Source organism: Chrysemys picta, chromosome 6 (genome assembly GCF_011386835.1).
Source record: "Chrysemys picta bellii isolate R12L10 chromosome 6, ASM1138683v2, whole genome shotgun sequence".
NCBI classification, from domain to species: Eukaryota; Metazoa; Chordata; order Testudines; family Emydidae; genus Chrysemys; species Chrysemys picta.
In genome coordinates, this window is record NC_088796.1 from 1,997,394 (window position 1) to 2,022,082 (window position 24,689).

The 24,689-nt window shown below is 56.0% G+C and overlaps 2 protein-coding genes across 15 annotated transcripts in view; both read right to left on the bottom strand.

Annotated features, from left to right (window-relative positions):
* Positions 1 to 13,363, bottom strand: part of RUSC2 (RUN and SH3 domain containing 2) — a 68,442-nt gene extending 55,079 nt beyond the window's left edge. For 3 of the 9 annotated variants that reach the window (XM_042846643.2, XM_065598609.1, XM_065598608.1), the window contains exon 1: positions 5,000 to 6,515. The gene's annotated coding sequence lies outside the window, so the exon portion shown is untranslated. Of the gene's footprint in view, positions 1 to 1,945; positions 2,415 to 4,999; positions 6,516 to 12,403; positions 13,214 to 13,249 lie in introns of those variants that run through there. The other 6 variants (XM_065598610.1, XM_042846640.2, XM_042846641.2 and 3 more) reach the window with 4 other exon arrangements.
* Positions 13,364 to 14,307: 944 nt separating this feature from the next.
* LOC101936517 (phospholipid-transporting ATPase ID-like) overlaps positions 14,308 to 24,689 on the bottom strand; it is a 135,949-nt gene continuing 125,567 nt past the window's right edge. For all 6 annotated transcript variants that reach the window (XM_042846631.2, XM_008174898.4, XM_008174897.4 and 3 more), the window contains 2 exons: positions 18,716 to 18,846; positions 14,308 to 17,006 (listed from right to left, as the gene is read on the bottom strand). In XM_042846631.2, the coding sequence (XP_042702565.2) occupies positions 16,791 to 17,006; positions 18,716 to 18,846 (347 nt within the window). In that variant the 3' untranslated portion in view covers positions 14,308 to 16,790. The remainder of the gene's footprint in view (positions 17,007 to 18,715; positions 18,847 to 24,689) is intronic.

Below are 24,689 nucleotides of genomic sequence, written 5' to 3' on the forward strand. Positions count from 1 at the left end.
CACTTTCCCCCTTCTGCGACCCCACCGAGGTGCGCTGGCTGAGAGCCCAACACCGCCCTCCTGGCCCCCCGGGAGGGACGCAGCTATCAGAGCAACAGGGGGGCTCCCTACCCCAGGGCCAGCTCCCTGGGCTGCCAGTCCCTGCAGCGAGGGAAGCCAGCGCTCCTCCCCTGGCCCAGCCGCCCCCAGGCTGGGCCAGGCTGTTCCTTTCGCAGCAATATCCGCACAGCGCACGCGGAAAGCTCCCACTGAGATGGGGCTGACTCCAGGGGCAGGCCTGGCTCCCCACTCTGCCGGGGACAGCCGCTGCCAGCACCCCAGGCTCCATGCACTGACACAGCAGTGTGGTGAGCGGGTTCTGGGCAGGTTCGCCAAGCTGGACCCCTCCCCGCTCAGCCCCGCACATGGGAGAGTCCAGGCAGGCTCCCCTGCGTGTGAAGCTATTCGACACCACAGCTGAGCAAGACAGCGCTGAGGCTGCATCTCCATTGGGGTTACGTTTACAGTCCCGGCTACGCTGGGCTCAGACAGGAGCGACCGGCCGCGCAGGCAGAAACCAAGGGCTTTAAATGTGTTCTCAAAACAGCCCAGGCTCCAAGCTTCTCTTCGGGCATTTGGCTCTGGATTCATGCCTGTCTCTAGCAGAAACCGAGTTCGCCCGGCGTAGGGAGGGGCCCCTGCTCAGTTCCCAAGGGGGCCTGCGGCTGCAACGGAGGTGGCTCAGATGCAACCAGTGCTGTGCAGGGTTCATAACAGCAGCTAATAACAGCTAGCTTCTTATACAGGGCTTTTCATCCAGAGATCTCAAAGCACTTTGCAAAGCAGGGCAGAGTCTTTAAAGCAGGTGGGGACACTGAGGCACGCAGAGGGGAAGTGACTTGCAAGGTCACCCAGCAGGCCAGTGGCAGAGCTGGGAACAGACCCCAGGTCTTCTGAATCCCTGTCCAGAGCTTTAGCCACTAGGCTACACTGCCTCCCTTCCCCTCGAGCCTTCCTCGCAGACCCTGGAGTGCACAAGAACTCACAGAACCCCCGAGTGTTACAGCCAATAATACGATGTGAATGGGAAAGGCCGCACTGCATGTGGGAGCGAGGTGCCCCAGGGGTGGAGCACACGGCACCAGCCCAAGCACTGCTAACATCGCCGTTCTCATACCAAACCGGGGCATTTTGAGGGGTGTCTTGCGTTCAAGGTGACCCATCACTAGATCCCAACCCAGGTGATCCCGGCCCCAGATGAGGCATAGCGTGCACAGGCCGGTATAAAGCGCCCCCTGCCAATGCGCCTCGTCGCCCCAGGCTACAGCACGCTGACCTTCCGGGGCACAGCGCTCCCCTGGACGGCTTGGTGCCACCGCGCTCTGTCCATGCCTCCATCTCAGCCCATGTCCCACTCCCTAGGTCTGGCCATAAGCTCTGCCTGCTTCTCTCCCTGCCCCATGCCCCTAAAATCCCTCCCCCAAACCCTTCCCTCACTAACCTCGCCGCAGCACCATCTGCTCCCAGGCTAGGCTGGGGTGGCCCATGGAGTCGGCATGGCCTGGAACTGCCCTCATCTTCATTATGGAGACTACAGCTCCCAGCATGCAGTGCTCCATCTCTGTCCGAGCTGGGGCGTATCGTCCACCGGTTGTACTTGCCCATTACAGGGAAGGACAGGCCCACTCTGAATCTTTGCAGGTTAGTTTCCATTGCGAGCTCTGCCAGGTGCCTGTGTGAGCCTAGGCAAGTCCCGGCTGGTCCGTGCCTCAGTTTCCCCATCTGTGAAATGGGGATAATGACCCTGACCTACCTCCTGGGGACACGAGGGTAAATTCATTAACAGTTAATATCTGCACACCTTGTCCTGAGTGATGAGTATCCCAGAGAAGCAGATTATCCACGAACACCCTCACTCCCTGCCCAGAGCCCACCTCGCGATCTAGCCCACCGGCGAAGCGCTCACCCTGGGCTCCGTCACTGCAGCTGCAGTACTGGTGCAGACAACGTTTCCCACTGCGCTCCGGCTCCTGAAGCAGCTCCCTCCAGGACACAGCCTGGCAGGAGTGCGGGCGCTGCCCGGGAATGTCAGCAATGCACAACGACTTCACCCCGCCCAGGAGCAGGCTGGGTCACCGGGAATAGCACCACCAAGGAGCTCCCGGTCGCCCGGCAGCCGGCCGGATTTAGCAGCACAGCAGGGCCGTCAGGCTCCAGCGGATAGTAAACACTGGCCCTGTTTATAAAGAGCACGAAGCTTCCAGAGGACGGGGGATGGGGCACTCGGCAACACCGCAGGGGCGTTAAACTCGTTTGCTGGCCCGATGAGAGACTCAAATCACGGTGTTCAGGGGCGGCGGGATTCTGGTTTGGCCTGTTACAGAGACAGGAGCCTACGGCAAAATTCGGGTCGGAATCAGAGTTCACATGAACGGCCCCAACTTTTGGGCTCGCCTCAGTCAATGGCTCCAGTTGCAGATTAACCCCCACCCCTCCCCCCGCCATGCCAGCTGTTACCCCTCTCCCCCGCTGCACTGGGAAGGGCAGAGCCAAACCCTGCGAGAAACAGGCTCCACTTGCTTCAGCCGTCCTCCGCCCTGATGCTACTTTTGTGACTTTCCCGGGGAACAGCCTTCGATGAGTCACAAGGGATCCCGGGGAGCGCAGCTCCCAGCAGGCTCCGATGGAGCAGATCAAGGCTGGTTAGCTCAGAGAGGAGAGGAGATAGATCGGGCACTGCTCCGTGCCTTCTCCCGACATTTGGGTGGCTAACAAGAATGCCCCCAGTTACTTTAGAGAACAGTTAAGGTCTGACCCTGCTTTGTCAGCGTAAGCCAACAGCCACTAAGGGATGGAGCAACGTAACGGAACGAGACGCTCAGCTGAGCTCGGCTGGGATGATTTCCCCGAGCTGGGATACTCGGAGACCCTGGGCGGCGTCCGGCATGGCCAACTACTTCTGTCTGCTCCGGCCTCTTCCTTCTGCAAACGGGCCCGGGTTGGCTACTAAACTGAGACTTTGGGGGTGAGGTCAAGGACGTGCCCCTCTGGAGGACCAAGAGCAAGCCAGGTCACCCGGGCCTCCCTGCATTCCGATTCTGGGTGTGCATCGTCCGTACCGTGGCTTTGGGTGGCGCGTGGAGTGAGCGCTGGCTGCGGTGAGCATGACAATCCCACCCGGTGACAGCTACGATCCGACGGGGCCGACGTGCTGGTGACTCAGGGTTTAATGAACACCAACATGAGCCCTCGCATCTCTTCACTTTTATTTTAAACGCCCGGCAGTGCGGCGAGAACGAAGCAGAAGCAGGAGGCTTGGATCCGGGAGGGGGAAGGTGGCCGGGCAGGAGAACTGAGCACGGAGGAGCAGGAGCTGCAGCTGTCAGGGCTGACTGGCTAGCGGAGGAGGACCAAGACAAGCAGGCAGATTTGGGGCAGGAGCCGGCAGAGCCAGGGCCCCCTGACAGGCAGCAGGCCAGCGAGGAAGCGCCAAAGCGGTGGCTTGCAGGAAGGGACGCCCAAGCCCTAGGCAGGGGGGAACTGAAGCAGAGGGTCAAGGGGTTATGGTGCCCAATGGCAGCACCGCACCCCGTTACTTCTACAGACCCTCACATGCATCACCTGGGTTAAAGCATACATTGGGGGACCGGCTGAGATGTGCGAGTGGCCCCAGAGAACCCGCTCCCGGCACCGGAGCACAGGGCAGGCTCAGCGGCAGAGGGGGAGCTGGGTTGGGAGTGCCCCATCTCAGGCTCCCCGGTGCCCTCTGCCATCACCCCCTTTCTCCCAAAGGGAAGCGGATTTCCCTGGCTCCCCTTCAGGCAGGAAGCTCTGCTCCTACATTCCCACCACCGGCCCCTCGTCAGCCTGGCGGGACGGCAGTGGCAGGGAAGGGCGTGCACAGCCGCTCCCCTTCCTCTGAAGAGCTGAGACTCCGCAGGGGAAGTGTGGGCGTGGGGCAGCCTGGCTCGCTCTGCTGTCCCGGGCCGGACAGAGGCTCTGTCTGGAGCGCTGCACGCTGCTTTCTGCCACTCTCCCCCCACAGGGCAGCCTGGACTTTACTGTGCCTTCGTTCCCCGCCCCCCTGGCGAAACGGAGACATAAACCGCCCTAGTTCTTTGCCCAACGCCCCCGCCGGCTCCAGGGGCTGGCTCTCTGCAGCCTGAGCAGGACAGCACGTGACTGCCCAATGCAAGAGACCCAGGGGGGCCGGGCAAAGCAGCACCAACTCCTGGTGTCAGTCACGTGTTCCGGGTGGCTCAGGACGTCCCAACTCTGAGCTCCGGCTGGCACAGGGGTGGGACAGGCCGTCCTCAGCGTTACTGTACACAAACAGCCAGTCCAGCGGGGTCATTTCACTGCCCCTGGATCGAGGTGCACCCCCACCCCCAGCTAGGAGCCCTGGCTAGGGAGCAGCCCTTGGGTCTCGCTGTCTACATGCGCACACAGCAGGGCTGGCACTACATGAGTGCCCGGATTAGATTCACAGCACAGCAGGAGAGCAGGCAGCTTGCGCCCCCGAGCGGGCTCTCTGCCTCAGGGGTCCTGGGTGGGCTACACGGGATCACTAGAGAGCCGGCTGTTGGGAGAAGGACAGTCCCTACGTGTGGGATGGGAGCTCCCCGGAGCTCCCCCAGGGCACCGCACAAGAGGCCACAGTCACCCTCCGCAGTGAGCCCCAGGGAACAGCTGGCACTGGGAGAAGGGCCCCGGCAATCTGTGCAGGAACGGGCACCAGCAGGTCACCTGGAGCAGCAGGGGGGATACGGATGCAGACGCAGCCCTGAGCCAGGCTCCACCGCAGCTCACGGCTCAGGAGAGGGAGCCAGGCCCTCGTGACTCCCTGAGACAGGGGAGCCCCGGATAACTCCGCCCAGGTGAGGGGAGCAGAGCAGGAGGAAACGGGAATGCAGGGAGATTCTCTGGGTTTCAAGGAAGCGGCTCCCAGGAGCAAACCCCCAAGCAGGCCACGTGTGCCAGAGTCGGGGGAAAGAGCAGCAACACACACACTTGTACTCACGACTACACCAGGGCAGACGTCACGGGGCTGGGAATGAGCGTGGAGCCCCAGGCGAGAACAGCCAGGCAGCTGCCCACGCTCAAGCAGTGGGTGTTCAGCGGGAAGCTGGTTGCACAAAGTGAAGCCAGTTTGGAACCCAGCCTCGCTGCACACTCGGGGGGACGGTCCAGGCAGGAAACCCTCGTCCAAGCCAAGTTTACAGTGAGACGTCCCATGAGTTCTGCTGGCAAATGTACAAGAGTTGATGCTTCGAACGTCCCAGCCAGCTCCAGATGAGCTAATCCTGGGTGGAGCCGCAGGAAGCTATGAGCCCACAGAACTTCTTCCGGCGGGCTCACAAGTCACCCACCCTCAGAGGCAGTTTGCTGGCAGCCTGAAGGATGTACCTCTCTCACGTCCAAAGGAGCAGCTGCCCTCGCCCTTAGCATGGGGCATGCGGCCTGCAGAGACTGCAGTGCCAGCCTATGACACAGCCAAGCCGTGGGGACGGAGAGCAAACCCGCCTGCCGGGATCTCCCGTACGCAGAGAAGGGGACCCAGCACAAGTGCTGCTGCAGAACTCAGGGAGCAGCATTTGGGCTGCAGGCTCCATAGTCCAGAGCTCATCTTTAGTATCTCGGGGGGATTCAATGTTCCCTCGTCCTTAATCCTCCGTGATTGGGGGAAGCTACCCTCAAAGCCGGCTGCAACAGAGATTACGGTCTGTGCCCACACAGGAAATGACACCAGGATACGGTCTGACCTCCTGGCTTCTGTGAAGTGGATGAACCCTCTTCTCACCTCCTCCATGTCTCTCTCCCTCCTGGGCATGGTTGCACAGCTCCCCGCCTACACTGGGATATTCCCAGCAGGCCCGACTGCCTGAAAGGCCAGCGTCTGCGCTTTGGGTTCTGACCCGTGTAACGGCCTGCACTCACACGTCACCACACAGCTGTCTAAGCAAGCGCATTTATTCGGAAAGTGAAAGCATCGCGGGGAACACGTATGACAAAGAATAAAAGAACCTACCCGCATGCTAGAAAGCTAGCCAGAGGTCATCCCAACTCCAGCCTCGGGCGCCTTCAAAACCACCGCGGGGTTTTCCCCATGATTACAAGTTAATGATGGTCTTCAGATTCAGAACCAGAACCACAGCCTGTTCCCTTATACAGCTCACACCCTTTTGATCCCCAACTTCTCCCTCGGGATTCCCCAGAAACAACAACTTCACACTTATTGTCTCAAAGCTCCATTCTTGTCTGGCACCTTTTCAACATAGCCCTTTGAATTCCCAGGCTCACATCACATTTCCCCCCAGAGAGGACAATCCTGACCCACAATAATACAAACACTTTGCATTTAACACAATGGGCCCCAAGGATACATACAATTTAATTCAATAAGCTCTTCCGAGGATAGGCAGGCAACTGCCGCATTCATCACAGGCTCGTCAGGTTGTTACCCGCTCAAAATTCTCATCACTTGCACACGCTAGGGCCACCCACCTCTACCTACTTCCTAGGGCTCCAGGCGTAACCCGGTTCATTTAGGCACACCCCCTCCCCCCTTCCCAGTTCCTAGGGCTCCAGGTCTAACCCGGTTCATTTAGGCACACCCCCTCCCCCCTTCCCAGTTCCTAGGGCTCCAGGTGAAAGGCACCTAACTTCACCCCTCTGTGGGCTCAGAACAAACACCCATTCCCTGTGGACTCAGGGCTTAATCTTTTGCGGGTTTCCGGGGTCTTTTACCAGTGAAAGAGCCTTACACAGTATCCTACTTAACCGCTATGTATTAACAATCACCAAACCAGACGGCACCCGCTGCACAGACAGTGCTCACCACGCCCAATGTGGCAGATGAACTTTTCCTGCCGGCCAGTCAGGGTCAGGGGACTCTAGTTTCTGCCCGGCGTCATCGGCAGAGAGTTGAGGTCTGGCAGCTCCGAGCGTGGGGCTGTGCCCTGGAGTTGGTTCCCAAAGAACTTCATTTGGACCCCAGTTTATATAGTGACATTGTACCGTTACCAATCGTGATACTAAAATGTTACTAACCATTCCTAACCTAGTGGAACAAAATTCTCTAACCAATCCTACCCCACCACCTTCATTCCTTTACACCTAGCCAAATTAGTTATGCAACAAACAATCAACGAGCCAGACAGAGACCAGACAGACAAACAATAGGGAAGTGGGGACCATAATGACAGAACAATAAAGAAATGAGGATTTCACAACCACAACCATTGATAAGTGATTTCTTGCCAGACAGATGCTATCCAACTACGTGTTCTTTAGCCATCTTGAGATGTGTTTCTGTATCTGGTGATAGTGGGGCCATTAGGACGGGGTCTCCTTCTTCACAGCCGGATCTGACATTGTTTTAATGTAATGTAGATGGGATGTGAGGATGTGACTTCCTGCTTCTCCGCTAATGGCTGCAGGAAAAGGCCTCAGTGTTAAAAGGTCAGCATCCTCCATCTTCACCTGTCTGAGGCGGCACTAAGGTCCGCCCACTTTTCTTCTTCTTTGATGCGATCCGTCCACTGCGTCCTCAGCTTTCCTTTCAGGTCCCTTTTCTCCCCTCTCTCCCGCCATGCTGTCTTCACCAGGTCCCCTTCAATCCTCCGCAGCACAGGTGTGAACCAGCCAAGTCGTGCTTCCTGGATTTTGTTGGCCACACCCTGGGCTTTGACTCCGTTTGAATGCTTTCATTTCGGATCTCTCCTCTCTCTGTAACTCCTCTTATGACACAAAGACACCTCATCTCAAACACCTGTAGGCGTTGAACCTGCTGTCTCTATCGCCCACGCTTCTGCACCATATAGCACAGCAGGGCGCACCATTGTCCTATCCCGGGGTTTTCAACCTTTTTTCATTTGCGGGCCCCTAAAACATTTTGAATGGAGGTGCGGACCCCTTTGGAAATCTTAGACAGTCTGTGGACTCCAGGTTGAAATCCCCTGTTGTATGGTAATAACAACCTTTCGTGGGCCCCTTAGACATAGTCTGGAGACCCCCAGGAGTCCATGGAGCACAGGCTGAAAACCACGGTTTTATTCAGTTGGGCGTAGTCTCATTGGCATACGCTTGTCATACACAACCCGTGAGATGTTATTCCACACTCCTCAGTCTGGACTGCATCTCAGGGTAAAGCTTGCTGTCTCCATAGCCTAGCCACCAAGGTACCTGAACTGGGCAGACTGGTTTACTCTCACTCCATTAACCAATAAGGCCAATTGCCCTGTGGCACCTCTACTGACCCACAGGCCCCGGCTTAATCACGCCCATTGGCTCCACGCCAGCTGAGCTGCTCATACCGCTGGTTCACTATTTCCTCTAGTTCTTTTGAGGATGCCCTTATTGCTTGTCACCTGCACACAGCAGCTTCCCACCTTCCCCCATTGGGTCTTCCTGCTGACACAGCCCAGCGATATGATAAACCGAAGCAGATTGAGGGCTGACCCCAGTGCGTCCAACTTTCACTCCGAAGGGCCTTGTCGTTCCAGAATGTTGGGCCCTATACTGGCCACTCATCAGTTACTGGATCCTGAGACACTCCATATTTCCTCAGCATCTTCTGTCTGCTTTAGCGGTCGCCTTTTCTAGGTCTATGAAAGCCCAGAAGCTACCCTGCCGGTGCTGTAGGGGCTTCTCTATCCCTTGCCGAATTACAAAACTGGCCTATGCTGTTCTTCGTCCTTTCCTAAACCTGAACCGTTCGTGTTCAAAGTGGTGTTCCACCTCCCAAGCCGAGCATCCCAGAGGTGTTCCCGTATCATTCCCATCCACCAATAGCTTTATCCCTCGGCAGTTTCCACAGTCAGGGAGGCTCCCCTGCTTGTGTATTGGGACCAGGAAAGATCTCACCAGCCTTCAGGAATTCTCGTCTCACCACCCAGTTATAACCACTCTGCTCAGATCTCTCACCCAAGACTGCAGCACGTCCGCCTTCACTTCAGGTCCCACTGCCTCACCGCTCCTCATTTCCTGGACAGCACGTCTCGCCTCCTCCTCTGTTATGTCAGGCTCAGGTAGCGCTTAGGGATTGCATGTAGGAGCCTCTCAAAGTCTTGTTTCTCCCTCTCCGTCACTTGTTCTGGGGTTACGAGCAGTCTCCCCGGTCATCACTTCCAAATGGTGCTACACAACCATCCGCCGGTCCTTTCCAGCTCATTTCTGCCAAGTTCTAGAGCTCTTTGCCAGCGAGCAGTGGATCAGCCATGCATTTCGTCTGGGGCGATCCCTTTGGCCGGTCTCACTGCCTGCCTGGCAGGGTGCTTTGCTTCTCTATATTCCTTTTCATCTACACTCAGTGGATTCACTCCTTTTTCTTTATGTGCTGTTTTCTTGTGTCAGATCGCCACCTGCACTCTGTCGGTCCACCACCTCTCTCTCCCCCTCTCCCCAGTGCCTAAAATCTGACTCCTCACCCCAGATCCTGAATGCCAATGGATTGGCAGAGGTGCTGAGCACTGGCAGGAGGGCATTGCACTGCCACTCCAAAGACCTGGATTCAATTCCTGGCACAACCGCAGACTCCGTGTAAAGAGAACAGGAGTACTTGTGGCACCTTAGAGGTGACCCTAGACAAGTCAATCTTCCCGGGCCCCCTTCCTCATCTGCACAATGGGTGACAGCATTCCCCTGCTGCACAGGAATGCTACGAGGACAAGCACATTAGCGACCGGGAGGTGCCCAGATGTCACGGTGATGGGAGCCAGATAAATTCCTAGGTAGAGCCACAGATCCCACTGAAGGCAATAGGAGCGGGGGTTGCGCAGCACAGCTGAAAACCAGGCCACTTGCACATACGTGCTGGGTGTGGGAGCTGACTGGCTGGCACGCAGGACTGGAAGTACTGGCCTTCGCTTGAGAGGCACTTATCAGATCACAATGCTTGTTCATGGTGTTATGTAACAGAGCAGCGCTAAGGGTGTGCAGCATCTCACGCTGCAAGTCTGTGCACCGCAGCTTCAGCGGGCTGGCAGCAGAGAGAAAGCGGGAGCCATTCCTCCTCTAGGCCAGGCTGGCCAGAGACTGACCCCGCGCAGGCGAACAGCGTGGGGAACAGAACAGCCCACAGGGGCATGTCATGCTTTTCAAATTAAGAACAAGTCTGGCCAGGATCCAGTTTCCAGCTGCATCCCACGGGGTGAGGGGCCAGATCCCTTTCTAGCCGAAGTGTAAGACTTTGGCAGGGGGCTTGGCTCTGTACAGGAAGGCAGGGAGCTGACAGTCAGCACAGCCGGGGGCTCCACCAGCACAACAGGCGGACAGGGGGTTATTAAAACCCACTTCCCTTCGAGCCGGGGGTGATGGCATGCAGCCTGCCGAGCTGCACAATGAGGCTGAGAGAAATGGTCTTTATTGGTGGTAATTTGCCCTGAAGCAGAGACTCATATTAACATAAGAACGGCTGTACCAGGTCAGACCAAAGGTCCATCTAGCCCAGTATCCTGTCTACCGACAGTGGCCAATGCCAGGTGCCCCAGAGGGAGTGAACCTAACAGGTAATGATCAAGTGATCTCTCTCTTGCCATCCATCTCCACCCTCTGACAGACAAAGGCTAGGGACACCATTCCTTACCCATCCTGACTAATAGCCATTAATGGACTTAACCACCATGAATTTATCCAGTTCTCTTTTAAACTCTGTTATAGTCCCAGCCTTCACAACCTCCTCAGGTAAGAAGTTCCACATGTTGACTGTGCGCTGCGTGAAGAAGAACTTCCTTTTATTTGTTTTAAACCTGCTGCCTATTAATTTCATTTGATGACCCCTAGTTCTTGTATTATGGGAATAAGTAAATAACTTTTCCTTATTCACTTTCTCCACACCACTCATGATTTGATAAACCTCTATCATATCCCCCCTTAGTCTCCTCTTTTCCAAGCTGAAAAGTCCTAGCCTCTTTAATCGCTCCTCATATGGGACCCGTTCCAAACCCCTAATCATTTTAGTTGCCCTTCTCTGAACCTTTTCTAGTGCCAGTCTATCTTTTTTGAGATGAGGAGACTCGTAGCCTGACTCACTGCATGCTAGAGGACCGGCGTTCAAAGCCAGAAGCACGGTGCTGCTGATCAAGCCGTAGGCTGCATCTGAAGAAGTGAGGTTTTTACCCATGAAAGCTTCTGCCCCAATAAATCTGTTAGTCTTTAAGGTGCCCCCGGACTCCTCGTTGTTTTTGTGGCTACAGACTAACACGGCTCCCCCCTCTGATACCATAGGCATGAAAGTTTCACACCCATAGGCAGCCTCCAAAACAGAGCCAGCTAAAGACTCACATCTGCTGGGTGCTGCCCCTGACCCTCACAAAGATCCCAGAGCACCTTACGCCCTCTGCATCCACCCGCCTCGGAGGAAGCTCCGCGATGGAGAGCGGAGGCTGGGCGAGAATCCCATCGCCCAGGACAGTCACCAAGCCACAATGCTGAACGTCCTGCAGTGAACAAGCCTGCACCGCGGTGCCCCTGCAGGGAAGAGCCAATCTCCACAGGCCAAACGGACCCCTGATCTAACACCACTGGCGACTGGAGCTGCACCACCTCCGGCTGAGGATTCTCAGCACGCTGCAGCACTCCCACCGGAAGAAGAAAAGCGTTTCCAGCCAGTGCTCAGACACTACGGGCGCTCGGGGCCCTCGACAGACACCAAAATCCAGGCATGGGGGCGGGTGGGTGTAAAGCATTGAAATCTAGGCAGTCTGGGTACGCACACCCAGGCAGGCTCAGAGCCTGGGGCTACACGGCTGGGTCTGAAGCTTCGTTTTGCCTTGTGAGAACCAGTGTTAGGAGCCCCCCGCGCTGGAAAGGGCCCTCCCAGCCCCAGAGAGGAGCTGGATTGTGGGGTGGGCCCAGCAACTTAAAATAGTTCCTCTGGGACCTGGAGCCTGGCTGACGTGTTATGTGTTGGGGAGGGGGAGGAAGTGCGGGGGGGGGGGGGGGGAAGAGATTTTAATTTATTTTTCAACCCCCATTGCCTGTGTCTTTTTCCTCTGCTTCTGGCATTTCTCTGCGTCAGTTGATGGGCAGGAGAGGCTAACAGGGCACCTTGGCTGCTAGCACAGGACCTGACAATCCAGCACCCAGGCATCAGCCAGATTTGCATATTCACCGGAGAGTTATTGAGAAATAACCATGTGGTAATTATGCAAATCACTCACCAGCTGCCAGGGCCTGCAGAGATGGGAAACCGACGCAGGCCGGCATTAGGAACGCCCATGACAACTCCGGATTAGGGTCACTCAGAGAACCCCTAGGAGAGTGCGGGTTCGCTCTGGCAAATTACCCACCCCCCGGAGCACACGCCCCTCCACGGAGCCCAATAATCAAGCCCTGCCCCAGCACCCTGCACCCTCACCCTGCAGCCTGGACACACGCAGGCTGACTGAGGACCACGGCGCAGCTTAGGAAACGCGACACTTACTTGTGCAAAGCAATTTGAAGGTCCCTCACGTTTAGTACAAGAAGCCCCAGCACGCAGTGCCCCATCTTCGCCCCAGCACCCAGGGGCTGTAGTCTCCAGCGCCCGCTACTCTACAGTACAGATAACGGGGGCTGCAGGCCGGGGGCTCGGGCTCGGGGGGGCTGGGCTCGTGCAGTACAACAGAAGTAACTGCCTAGTCCTCTGGGCATCTCACGGCCGAGACGGGCAAGGGCTCGGGGTCTGAACGGATGGTGACTGCGGGGCCTTCAAGGGGCGCAAAGAGGCTGCAGGGAGTGGAAAATACAGCAGCAGGTATGAATACACCGGGGGGTGTTTCTACAGCTCTGCCTCCCGCGTGTTGCACTCCACGCATCCCATGAAGTGGGCTGTAGCCCAGGACAGCTTATGCCCAAGTACAGGCGTTAGTCTCTCAGGTGCCCGGTTGTTCGGGGGACACAGACTGAGCCGGCTGCGGGGGCTCGTTCTCCTGTTCCCAGCCCCGACCCGCTCTCCGGCCGGGCAGGAGCCGGGCAGCCGCAGCGCGGACCGGGCAGGAGCCGGGGGCTGGATTCCCTCGAGCGACCACGAGCCTCCGCGTCCAGCCTCTGCCCGGTGACTCGGTGACTCGGCAACTTCCCCGGCCCCCCGCCCCCGCACGGACCCCCGCGCCGCGCTCCGCACCAGAGCAGCCCCGTGTCCCGCCGCCTCTGAGCGGGGACCTGAGCCGGGACCCGGCGCGAACCCGGCACGGAGCGGCTGAAACCCCCGGGGCGCGGCCCGTGTCCGACCCGCCCCGAGCCCGTAACCCCCCAGCCGGGACGCGAACCCCCCGAGCTCCGCCCTTACCGGCCGCTCCGGCTGGCTCCGGCCACACACTACGGCGGGGCGGGGCGGGGCGGGGCGGGGCTTCCGCACGGCCCCGCCCCTGAGCGCTGAGAGACCGGGACAGCCTCTGCCCCCTCCCACACCTGGCCCCATGTTCCCCGCCCTGACTCCCATCACCCCTCCCCTGCCCAATCACCCCTCCCCCACCTGCCCCCATGTCCCCCACCCTGAACCCCATCACCCCTCCCCTGCCCAATCACCCCTCCCCCAACTGCCCCTCATGGTGCCCCACCTCCCCTCACCCCTCTCCCCAAGTACCCCTATGACCCTCCCACTCTGATCCCCCCATCACCCAGCTACACCCTATGACCCTCCCCCTCAATCCCTGCCCTGACCCCCCCATCACCTCCCCCAACTGCCCCCATGGTGCCCCACCCCCATCACTTACTCCCCCAACTGCCCCTCATAACCCTCCCCCCTTGGATCCCCCATCACCTCCTCCCCCACCTGTAGAGTGACCATAGGTCCCGTTTGGTCAGGACAGTCCCCTGTTTAAGTCCTATGCTGGACGTTCCAGCTTTTTTGGCACAACTGGGCATTTGTCTGATCATCAGTTGGCCAGAGCAAACAGGACAAATGCCCAGTTGTGCCAAAAAAAGTGGGGCACACCCCTAGGGGGGCGTGGAGAAACATCTGGGGGGGGTGAATGGCGATGGCAGGCTGGCAGCCCAGGGGGGTGGGGGGAAAGGTTGCTCAGGTCAGCCCCGAGCAGGGTCCCGTTTTCCCTTTGGGAAATCTGGTTACTCTACCCAACTGCCTCCATGACCCTTCCCTCCCCATCCCTGCTCTGACCACCCATCAATCCCTCTCTCAACTACCCCGCATAACCCCCTTCCCCAACTGCCCCGCTCCTTGCTCCGGCCCCCCTCCACTTTCCTCCAAAGCTGGGCTGGGCTCTTCATGAGTCACTACTCTGATGCAATCTGGCTCTCTGTGTTCCCACTCCTGAGATCCATGCAGTGAACAACATACATGCACCTGCTCACGTCCCAAGGATCAAGCAACAGATCACACACACCTTATTCATCCCATTGGCCACTATTTATATTAAAAAATTATTTTACAAACCAAGGAGAGATGCTTGTGGGACATCAGGGCCAATTTCAAGACATTAAAAACATACATTGGTCTTGTCAAACTGCTGAAGTATTTGCAGTTGGAGCAAGTTCACCAAGTGGATCATCCCTTGCGTGTCTTATGCAGCATTTGTAAGTCCCGCGTCGGCCGTGGCCAAGTAGGGTGTGTTGTGTGCAAACCGGCTTAGAGCGGTGTCTGGGGTCCCAGAGCTTCCCTGGTTCCTTCGCAGTTGGCCTGCCTTTCCTTCTCAGCACTGCAGCCCACAGCATCACACGCTAGCCACAGCCTGGCAGGCTGAACCTTCTGGGGTGTCAGTTAACAATCTAAACTCTCCCCTTCGGTACCGTCGTGAGCCGTTATCCGAATCGACGAGCCGAGGTGATGGTCTCTGGCAAGGGAGCCACAAGTCAGAGAGAAGCGACGAGCAATGACTGCACCGCTCAGTTTGATTCGCCCCAGTGCACTGCATTGCTCGGTGTTACAGCTGTCTCCGTGCAGCATGTTCCTTTCCCCTGCTGTGGAAGGGCAGACCCAGCCCCATGGCTGTGGTTTATAACAAATCCCCAGAGCCCAGCTGCAATCGACCCTCTGTCTCTACCGGTGCTAAGCCCAGAGGAGAGTCATGTCCAGAGAATAAAACCCTTCGTTAGAGGAGTATAAACAATTCCACGCAGTCACTGTTAAAACCAGGAGCCCAGCAGGTAACAAGGAGCTCTAGGGAGACTAATTCAAGTGGAAACGTCGCCAGCCTGTCGCAGTAACACATCCCTTCTGCCAGTGCCTCGGGGATTCCGCACAGAACCCCGTTACCGCTAACGTGTGTAATGTACAGGAACCCCAGCCCAAGTAGGCATCGGATCTAGTCCTACCACCCTCGGTAAGTGGTTAGAGCACCGGCTGAGGAACTAACAGGGGGGCGCTTTGTCCTGCAGGCGAGACAGCGCCGTTCCGATGGGTGAGGAACGCTAATGGGCCTGATTCTCCACTCCCGCATGCTGGCTTTACACCAGGGTAACTCCCCCGGTATAGCACTGGTGTGACGGCCTGGAGAACTAGGCCCAACGGCTCAGCAGCTCCAAGACTCTGGCCGTTCCTAGTCTGTCAGGTTCCCTTGCTGGCGGGCTCACAGAGCTCTCTGACCTCACACACGGGACTTAGGGGCTGTCAGCTGTCTGATGGATTCGCCTTCCAACCAAAATCCAACGAGGAGGCAAAACCGTTTGGTTCAAGAAACTGCAGAGATCACCTAGCCTGATCGTAGGGAGGGGTCTTCTATTGCTCAGCAGGCGAGGGGGAGAGAGAGACAGAACAGGGGGGCTGGCGTGTTAAAGAGCTGGGCACTCAGAGGTAAGGGTGAAAACTGCCCCCTCCCATCGGCCCCGTTTCTGCCATCGCCGGCTCTCATTCAGTCCATGGGAGCTGGCGTTTGTGCTGGAGAGCAGAATTTGGCTGGGTCTGGTTGGAAAGCCACCTGCTGATGGAGGTTCCCTTGTGAGACCGAACCATGACCCAGGGAGGGATTTCCCAGCTTTACTCTAAGTGAACAGCTCTAGGATTTGTGGAATTCAGGAACTGAGTGTTTTGGTGCTTTTCTGTTTTCAGTCTAGAAGAAACTGCTGGTGCCTGGCTGCAAACCCTGAGAACAGTGACATTTCCCAGCAGGCTGGCCTGGAGCGCAGCTCGATTGCAGGCCCCTTTCCCCGGGTGTTACCTGGAGAGCTGAACCCTGACTTACAGCACCTCCCAAAGGCAGGGGGCTGCGCTTGGGGCACTGGCCGTAGACCTGGCCAGGGTTACCCACCAGCTCGGAAGGTCATTTCCCACCTCATACTCTCCAAATGCTCATGTACATTATGGACAAATGGCCACACAACAAAAGATTTAGGAGCTGGGGTTCGAGGCACTGGGCCCGTCCCCCCTGGGGTCAGTGGAGTTATCCCCAGGATGAATACAGCTCTGAATGTTTCATGGCATGGCTCAGAAACAAGCCTTGTGGATGGGATGAGCGTATACAGCTCTGCCCTCCCTCCGCCCTGACTTCGCTGTGCTCGGCGGTACGGGGTTGAGGGGATGAAGCAGTGGCATCACGGATGATCTTGGTGCATGGAGCGGGCGTTCCCCTGCACGTTCTCTCTCTCAGGCCACGGAGGGATGCGGGGGTTGGTCTGCTCTGCGCTTGCCCCTCTCCACTTGTCAATGCCACACAGTTAAAAACTTTACTCATCCTGTTCTTTCCACCCTTCCCCTGCCTCCCTGGGAGCAGCGCGTGCCCTTCAGAGCAGGAGCCGGAGTTCGAGCGAGCGCCTGGGTGGAAAGAGAAGGCCTGAGTCCTCCTTGGAGTAGCTGACAGGGCAGTCCTGGGCAGGTGCGGGCTGGGACGCTGTGCAGATCACAGTTTCTTTTCTGGCTGCCCTGGTTCCTCCATTCACTTGTGTCTGTTTTTCTCACTATTGGGTGAAAACGTCCCTGTTGTGGTGAAAGGCAGTTTAGGCCGCATGTTTCTCCCAGACATAATGAGCGCGCCGAAGCCGTGCTGATGGGAGAAGGCGTAGCCGGAGCGACGGGTGCTGGTACGGCGCAAGCGTGTCTTGGGCAAGGGAGGCGGCGGCCGCTTCTTGGCCGCTCTGATCTTGCCTAGGACCTGAAATCAGAAAACATCCCGCTCAGCAGGTGGGAGAGACGGCTGGGCTTGGAACGCCCACCGTCCTGTTGCTTCCCAGGCAGAAGCGGGTTCCTGCAGAGGCTTTAACTGGCTGGAAGGCAGTAACCTGGCTGTGTACAAACGGTTCCTAGCAGCCCCTTGCTCCTACACGGCAGGGTTATCAAATATCAGCCACGGGGCGTCTTTTCAGAGCCAGACCGGCTAGAGACACAGGGCCCGTGTGAGCACAACAAAGCTAGAGGCGGCAGGGGCAGGGTCTGGAGAAATGCTGACGCTCTGCACCTCCTGTTCAAGGCAATGGAGCTCCAGGTCCTTGGCCTCTCTCAGGGTCAGGCTTTATCTAGGTCCCAGCTTGGCAGCCGGCTGGGACCCCTCCCCAGCCAGAACAGCCCTCTCGGCAGGCAGCTCATGTCCCACAGGCACCGCGGGCCTTGCCAAAAGTGACGCATGCTTGCTGTGGGGAGCCAGGCCCGAGCCATAGCTGGAGCTGGGATTCTGAGCTCCCCTGCCAAGGACAGGGCACTGAGCGGAGAGTCCGGGCCAGGCCCGTGTACAATACCGTCGTTCAATACACTAGTAAACCCACAAACACCGGTCATCCCAGCTGAAGCGGCGAGAGCCAGCTAAACTCAGCAGGGAGGTTTGAACAGGGGGGGAGGGATAGCTCAGTGGTTTGAGCATTGGCCTGCTAAACCCAGGGTTGTGAGTTCAATCCTTGAGGGGGCCATTTACAGATCTGGGGGAAAAATCTGTCAGAGGATTGGTCCTGCTTTGAGCAGGGGGTTGGACTAGATACCTCCTGAGGTCCCTTCCAACCCTGATCTTCTATGAATGTGTCCTTGGGGACAGCACCTCTTCTGTCTCTCTAGCTGCTGATTTTCTGTGGAACCATCACCCTAGTCCTTCGCGGCAGAGAATCTAGCTGCGTCACTGCCCCTTCCCACAGGGGAGCTTTGCCGGGACCAAGGGCACGATCAAGGGCTGTGGCCTTGCTCAAGGACGTTGTGCCTTAACGCTGGCAGAGCGCAGGAAGAGGAGAAACACTGGAGCGCAGCGGCATTTAGCAAACTGCTCCGGTCGGCAGTGAAGCAGAGCATCACCTGCAGCCTGGTTTGGGGGGGAAGGGGGGTCTCCTCCAGGAGAGTCCCTCACACTAATGTGGCATGGCCAGCCTGCTCTCCTCACTACTTCAGCCCCCCCTGCCTTTCCCAGCCCCCCCCTCCACTCCTCCCAGCAGGAACAGCCCCACCTCCGCTTCCTATTCCCTGGGTGGGTGGGTGGGGAGGGCGGCTGGTTCCCGAGGTGTGTGAGTGTTCGCAGAAGAGGAAGCGGGTCCCTTCAGCCAGCAGAACCCAAGCAGCCGTGTGTGTCTGGGAGGCCGGGCGGGGGACTGCACACCTGCACTGCAGTAGCCGGGGGCGGCTCTGCTGACTGTGAAATGCACTGCTGCTTTGTCACCAAGCCACAACACTTAAACCCTGCACCTAAAAATAGCCCTGCTTCCCCAATCCCCCCACGCCCAGATCAGTCTAATCCATTCTCAGTAATCTCAGGCTGCAGACGGGCTGAACTGTGCCAAACCCAGGCGCGAGTCCGGGTAGCACTCGCACCCTGCGCAATCCCAGGCCCCTGGACACGGACTGCGACGCAGGCGGAGGGGGCAGTGACAGCCGAGGTTATCCCCTTACTTTGTCACTGACGGTCGGCATTAGCTGAGCCTTCAGAAACCGACCGCCAACCACCGGCAGCACACACAGGATGATGCTGAGGAAGATCGCCAGCCACACGTTGGGTTGACTGAGGGTGTTTCGAGCGGTCCCTGAAAAACAAGAGCACAGTAAAAACCAGGACAGCGGCAGACGCAGGCACTTCCATTCATACGGATCCCAAAGCACTCTGCAAACACACTGGAATATGCGAATTATCCCCAAGGATCAGGTTACCCACCAGTGACACCCAGCCCACGCGGAGGTGGGACTTGCAGTGGTTAAGAGCGCACAGCAACAATCATGCACCAGTTTGAGCCAGCCGGGGAAGAATACTCTTGTGTCCAAATCCAATTGCAGTGCGGGGCTAGGGAGGCAGAAAGGAATGACCGGAACTGGAGTTTGCTGGATGCCAGCGTTAACAGCTTGTCACTTGACAAAAAGGCAGAGGCCAGGGGTCAAGACCCCGATGCTTATCTCCTCCATAGTCATCCTCCAGCAGCCCCTCCCCAGGGCATTCGCCCCGCAGGAACGCCAAGGGAGAGCGCCACCTACTGAATCATTCCCTAAAGCACTGTGGGCTACTGACTTGGAGAGCAGACAGGACCGTGGTCCTGTGGGGATCTGCACAGCTGCCTGCTACAGATGGAGAGTCGTCCGGCCCAGAGGGTAAAACTGGCAGGGCAGCTCTCGGGTGCAGACGGGAGGCTGCCACATTATCCCAAGCCAAAACACCCCCAGGTTGTTCTCCCCGCCGTTCCTTCAGCTTTTGGACAGGGCTAAGCAGCTGTGAGCACCTCGTTACAGCGTCTAATGCTACTGCTGCGGAATGGTCTCCGGAGACAACCTCACTGGCGTTCAAGTAACCAAGTGCACTGGGCCTGGGCTTTCCGTCTGTGTGTTTCAGGAAGTGACCAGGGGAACACCCATGTTAGACTTGATTCTGGCCATCAGAGAGAAACTGGTAGCAAATCTGAAGGTGGAAGTGAATTCGGGTCCAAGTGATCATGAAATGATAAAAAGCACAAAGAGTCCTGAATACCCACTGCGCCAGACTCATGCTCCTACACGTCTGTTAGTCTCTAAGGTGCCACGGGACTCTCTGCTGCTTTTACAGATCCAGACTAACCCGGCTCCCCTCTGACACATGAAGTGCTAGATTGCATGATTCTAAGGAAAAGAAGGCGTGAGAGCGGCAGCATAAGGACAATGGATTTCAACTAAGCAGACTCATAGGCGCCAACTCCGTGGGCGATCCAGCACCGCAGCACCCATGGAAAAAAATTAGTGGATGCTTAGCACCCACCGGCAGCCAGCTCCCCCCTACCCCCCCCCCAGCGCCTCCCATTCGCCAGCTGCCCTGCCGATCAACTCCTCCCCCGCCCTCCCAACACCTCCTGCCTGCCGTGATCAGCTGTTTTGCGGCATGCAGGTGGCACCGGAAGGGAGGGGGAGGAGCGGAGATGAGGCACGCTCGGGGGAGGGGGTGGAACTGGATGGGAAGAGATGGGGCGGGGGCTTGGGAGAAGGGATGGGGTGGGGCAGGGTTTGGGGCGGAGCAGGGCCAGGAAGAGGTGGGATGGGGATAGGGTTTGGGGGAAAGGGTCAGGTGGGGGCAGGGCCTGGGGGAGAGGGGGGTTTGAGCACTCCCAGGGCCCGGAGAAAGCCGGCGCCTGTGAGCAGACTTAACAAAACTCAGAGAACGGGTAGGTAAGGTCCCATGGGAAGAAAATCTACAGGAAAAAGTTGTCCAGGAGAGCTGGCAGTTCCTCAAGGAGACAAAGTTAAAGGCACAACTGTAAACTGTCCTGATGCGAAGGAAAGCTCGGAAGTACAGTAAGAGGCCAACATGGCTCCATCAGGAGCTCTTTCATGGCCTGAAAATCAAAAAGGGATCCGACAATAAGTGGAAACACGGATGAATTGCTAAGGAGAGGTAAAAAGAATACCACAAGCATGCGGGGACAAAATCAGGAAAGTGAAGGCACAAAATGAGTTACGCCTGGCAAGGGACATAAAGGCAAGAAGAAGAGGTTCTTTAAATACCTTAGGAGTAAGAGAAGGATGAAGGAAAGTGCAGGTCCTCTGCTTAGCGGGGAAGGAGAGCTAATATCCGATGACTTCAAAAAGGCTGAGGTGTTTATTGCCTATTTTGCTTCAGTCTTCACTAAAAAGTTTTAAAGGTGATCAGATACTCAGCGCAATGAATATTAACAACAAGGGGGGGGGGGACGCAAGCCAAAACAGGAAAAGAACAGGTTAAAGAATATTTACATAAATAAGATGTATTCAAGTCAGCAGGACCTGATGAAATTCATCCCAGGATACTCGAAGAACTAGCTGAAGCAATCTCAGAACCATTAGCAGTTATCTTTGAAGACTCCTGGAGGACAGGTGAGGTCCCAGAGGGCTGGAGAAGGGCCAACTTAGTAACTGTCTTTGAAAAGGGGAATTATAGACCAGTCAATACGTGGAAAGAGAGTGGAACAAATTATTACCCAATCAATGTATAAGTACCTAGAGGATAACAGGGTTGTAAGGAATAGCCAGCATGGATTTGTCAAGGACAAAACATGCCAAACCACCTTAGCTTCCTTCTTTGACAAATTTACTGGACTAATGGAGGGGGGAAGCAGTAGACAATATATAGCTTGATTTTAGTACGGCTTTTGACTTGGTCCCCCATGACCTTCTCTTAAACAAACTAGGGAAATGTGGTCTAGATGAATTTTCTATATGGTGGATGCACAACTAGTTGAAAGATGGCACTCAAAGAATAGTTATCAATGGTTCCCTGTCAGATTGGGAGGGCATATCTCGTGGGGTCCTGCACGGGTCAGTCCTGGGTCCAGAACTATTCAATATTTTCATTACTTGGGTAATGGAATGGAGAGTGCACATAAAATTTGCAGATGACACCAGGCCGGGAGGGGTTGGAAGCACTTGGAGGACAGGATTAGAATTTAAAACAACCTTGACAAATTGGAGAATTGGTCTAAATTTAACAAGGTGAAATTCAATAAAGCCAAGTGCAAAGCACTACACTTAGGAAGGAGAAAATCTAATATACAACTACAAGCTGGGGAGTAACTGGCTAGGTGGTCACACTGCTGAAAAGCATTTGGGGCTATAGTGGATCTGCCAACAGATCGAGGGAAGTGATTATTCCCCTCTATTCAGCACTGGTGAGGCCACACCTGGAGTATTGCGTCCAGTTTTGGTCCCCCCACTACAGAAAGGATGTGGACAAATTGGAAAAAGTCCAGCGGAGGGCAATGAAAATCATTAGGGGACTGGGGCACATGACTTATGAGGAGAGGCTGAGGGAACTGGGGTTATTTAGTCTGCAGAAGAGAAGAATGAGGGGGGATTTGATAGCAGCCTTCAACTACCTGAAGGGGGTTCCAAAGAGGATGGATCTAGACTGTTCTCAGTGGTGGCAGATGACAGAACAAGGAGCAATGGTCTCAAGTTGCAGTGGGGGAGGTTTAGGTTGGATATTAGGAAACACTATTTCACTAGGAGGGTGGTGAAGCACTGGAATGGGTTCTCTAGGGAGGTGGTGGAATCTCCTTCCTTAGAGGTTTTTGAGGCCCGGCTTGACAAAGCCCTGGCTGGGATGATTTAGTTGGGGATTGGTCCTGCTTTGAGCAGGGGGTTGGACTAGATACCTCCTGAGGTCCCTTCCAACCCTGATCTTCTATGATTCTATCAAATTGAATATGGGCCAACAATGTGATGCAGTTGCGAAAAAAGGCTCATATCATTCCGGGGTGTATTAACAGGAGTGTTTTATGGAAGACACGGGAGTAATTGTCCTGCTCTACTCAGCACTGGTGAGGCCTCAGCTGAATACTGTGTCCAATTCTGCGCACCCCACTTTAAGAAAGCTGTGCAAAAATTGGAGAGAATCCAGAGGAGAGCAACAAAAATAATAAAAGGTTTAGAAAACCTGACCTGTGAAGGAAGATTAAAAAACTGGGCACATGTAGTCTTGAGAAAAGAAGATTTGGGTGGGGGAGGGAGGCAATAACAAACTTCAGATGTCTTACGGGCTGTTATAAAGAGGACGGTGATCAACTGTTTTCCACATCCACTGAGAGTACGACAAGAAGTGTTGGGCTTAATCTGCACCGAGGGGGAGTTATGTTACATATTAGTAAAAATGTTCTAACTATAAAGTTACAGGCTTCCAAGGGAGGTTGTGGAATCCCTGTCACTGGAGGTTTGGAAGACCAGGTTGGACAAACACTGTGAGGGATGGTCTACGTTTACTTGGTCCTGCCTCAGTGCAGGGGGCTGGACTAGATGACGTCTCGAGGTCCCGTCTAGCCCCACATTTCTATGAGATGGCTACATTACAGATATCTAAGATCGAGAGGTCAGTTGGCGTTGGGGGTTGTCCAAGCAGAACAGGGAATAGTCCATATCCTTGCTCTAGAAGATGGCTTCTAAGGTCAAAGGTTCTGCGTGACATGTATTCCTCAGTGTGTTGGGTTTGCTCAGTTTCCCTAGAGAGCCTGTAGCAGGCTGCTAGGGAGGTGTCCACCCGCTGCTCAGTCAGTCCTACCTAAGCCAAGCAGAGGCAATGCTTGACCCTCTTCTATAAAAATACCAGCTCCAAGCCATTGGAACAAAGCTTGTCCCCCAGACATTCCAAGAACTTTTTGGACATTTTATGTTTTTTCGTATGACTTTTCCCACAGATGTTAGGGTAGTTAAAGTCCCCCCGTTGCTGCCAGGTCTTGTGTTTTGGATATTTCTGTTATTTGTTCTAGAAATGCCTCATCCACCTCCTCCTCCTGACTCGGGGGTGTCTAGTAGACTCCCTCTACCAGGACATCATTCCTATTTCCCACCCTTTTATCCTTACCCAGAGACTTTCACTGGTCTGCCTCTCGCCTCCGTCTGGACCTCAGAACAAGGGTATATATTTCTGATATATAATGCAACCCCTCCACCCTTTCCCTGCCTGTCCTTCCTGAACAAGTTGTTCCGCTCTGTACCAATAGTCCAGTCATGAGACTTTCCCCACCAAGTCTCTGTGATGCCAACTGAGTCATAATTTAGTTTATGTGCTAATATTTCCAGTTCATCCTGTTCAGTCCCCAAACTCCTTGCATACGTGTGTAGAAATCTAAGATGCTGAGCAGATTCCTCCACTGATTTCCCTCTTGTTGTTCCTATGACCCTTTTGTAATTTTCCATGTCGCCCCAACGTCTAGCTCTCTATTACAGCCACCTTTTTATCTCCTAGGCATCTAATGCCGGGCCGGACCAGACTGGCTTCTCCGGCGGGGATTTAAAGGGCCCAGGGCTCCAGCTGCTGCGGGGAGCCCCGGGCCCTTTAAATCACTGCCGGAGCTCCGGCAGCCGGGCTCAGGAGGGGATTTAAAGGTCCTGGAGCTCCGGCCCCTGTGGGGAGCCCCAGGCCCTTTAAATCGCCTCCGGAGCCCTGCCGCCGCTACCCCAGCCCTAGCCTGAGCCCTGCCTGATTTAAAGGGCCTGGAGCCTCGCGGCGGCCGGAGCCCCAGGCCCTTTAATTTGCCCCTGAGCGCTGGGGTGATTTAAAGGCTCTGGGGCTCCCAGCCACAGCTGGAGCCCCAGGGCCGTTAAATCTTGAAAGGCCCCGCCTCTTCTGGTTGAGGCCACGCCTCTTCCGGTTGAGGCCACGCCCCTTCTCAGGACTCCAGTGTACCGGTAAGTCCTTTAAGTTACTTTCAGCCCTGGCCAAAACAGTGACTGGAGACTGGAACCAACAAACCTTGGGGCTTCCAAAACTAAAAGCTGCTCCCAGCTGAGCTCTACTCATGCTGGATGCAGAGCGGTGTTGGAGCTGGTGGGATTATTTGAAGCAAATACCGTCACTGAGGCTATAGTCCCCTCCTCCTGTTCAGGATCCGTCCACGGACGGACTCATTCCGATGATGCTGTTCGCTGGTTGCACGTGCTCAGA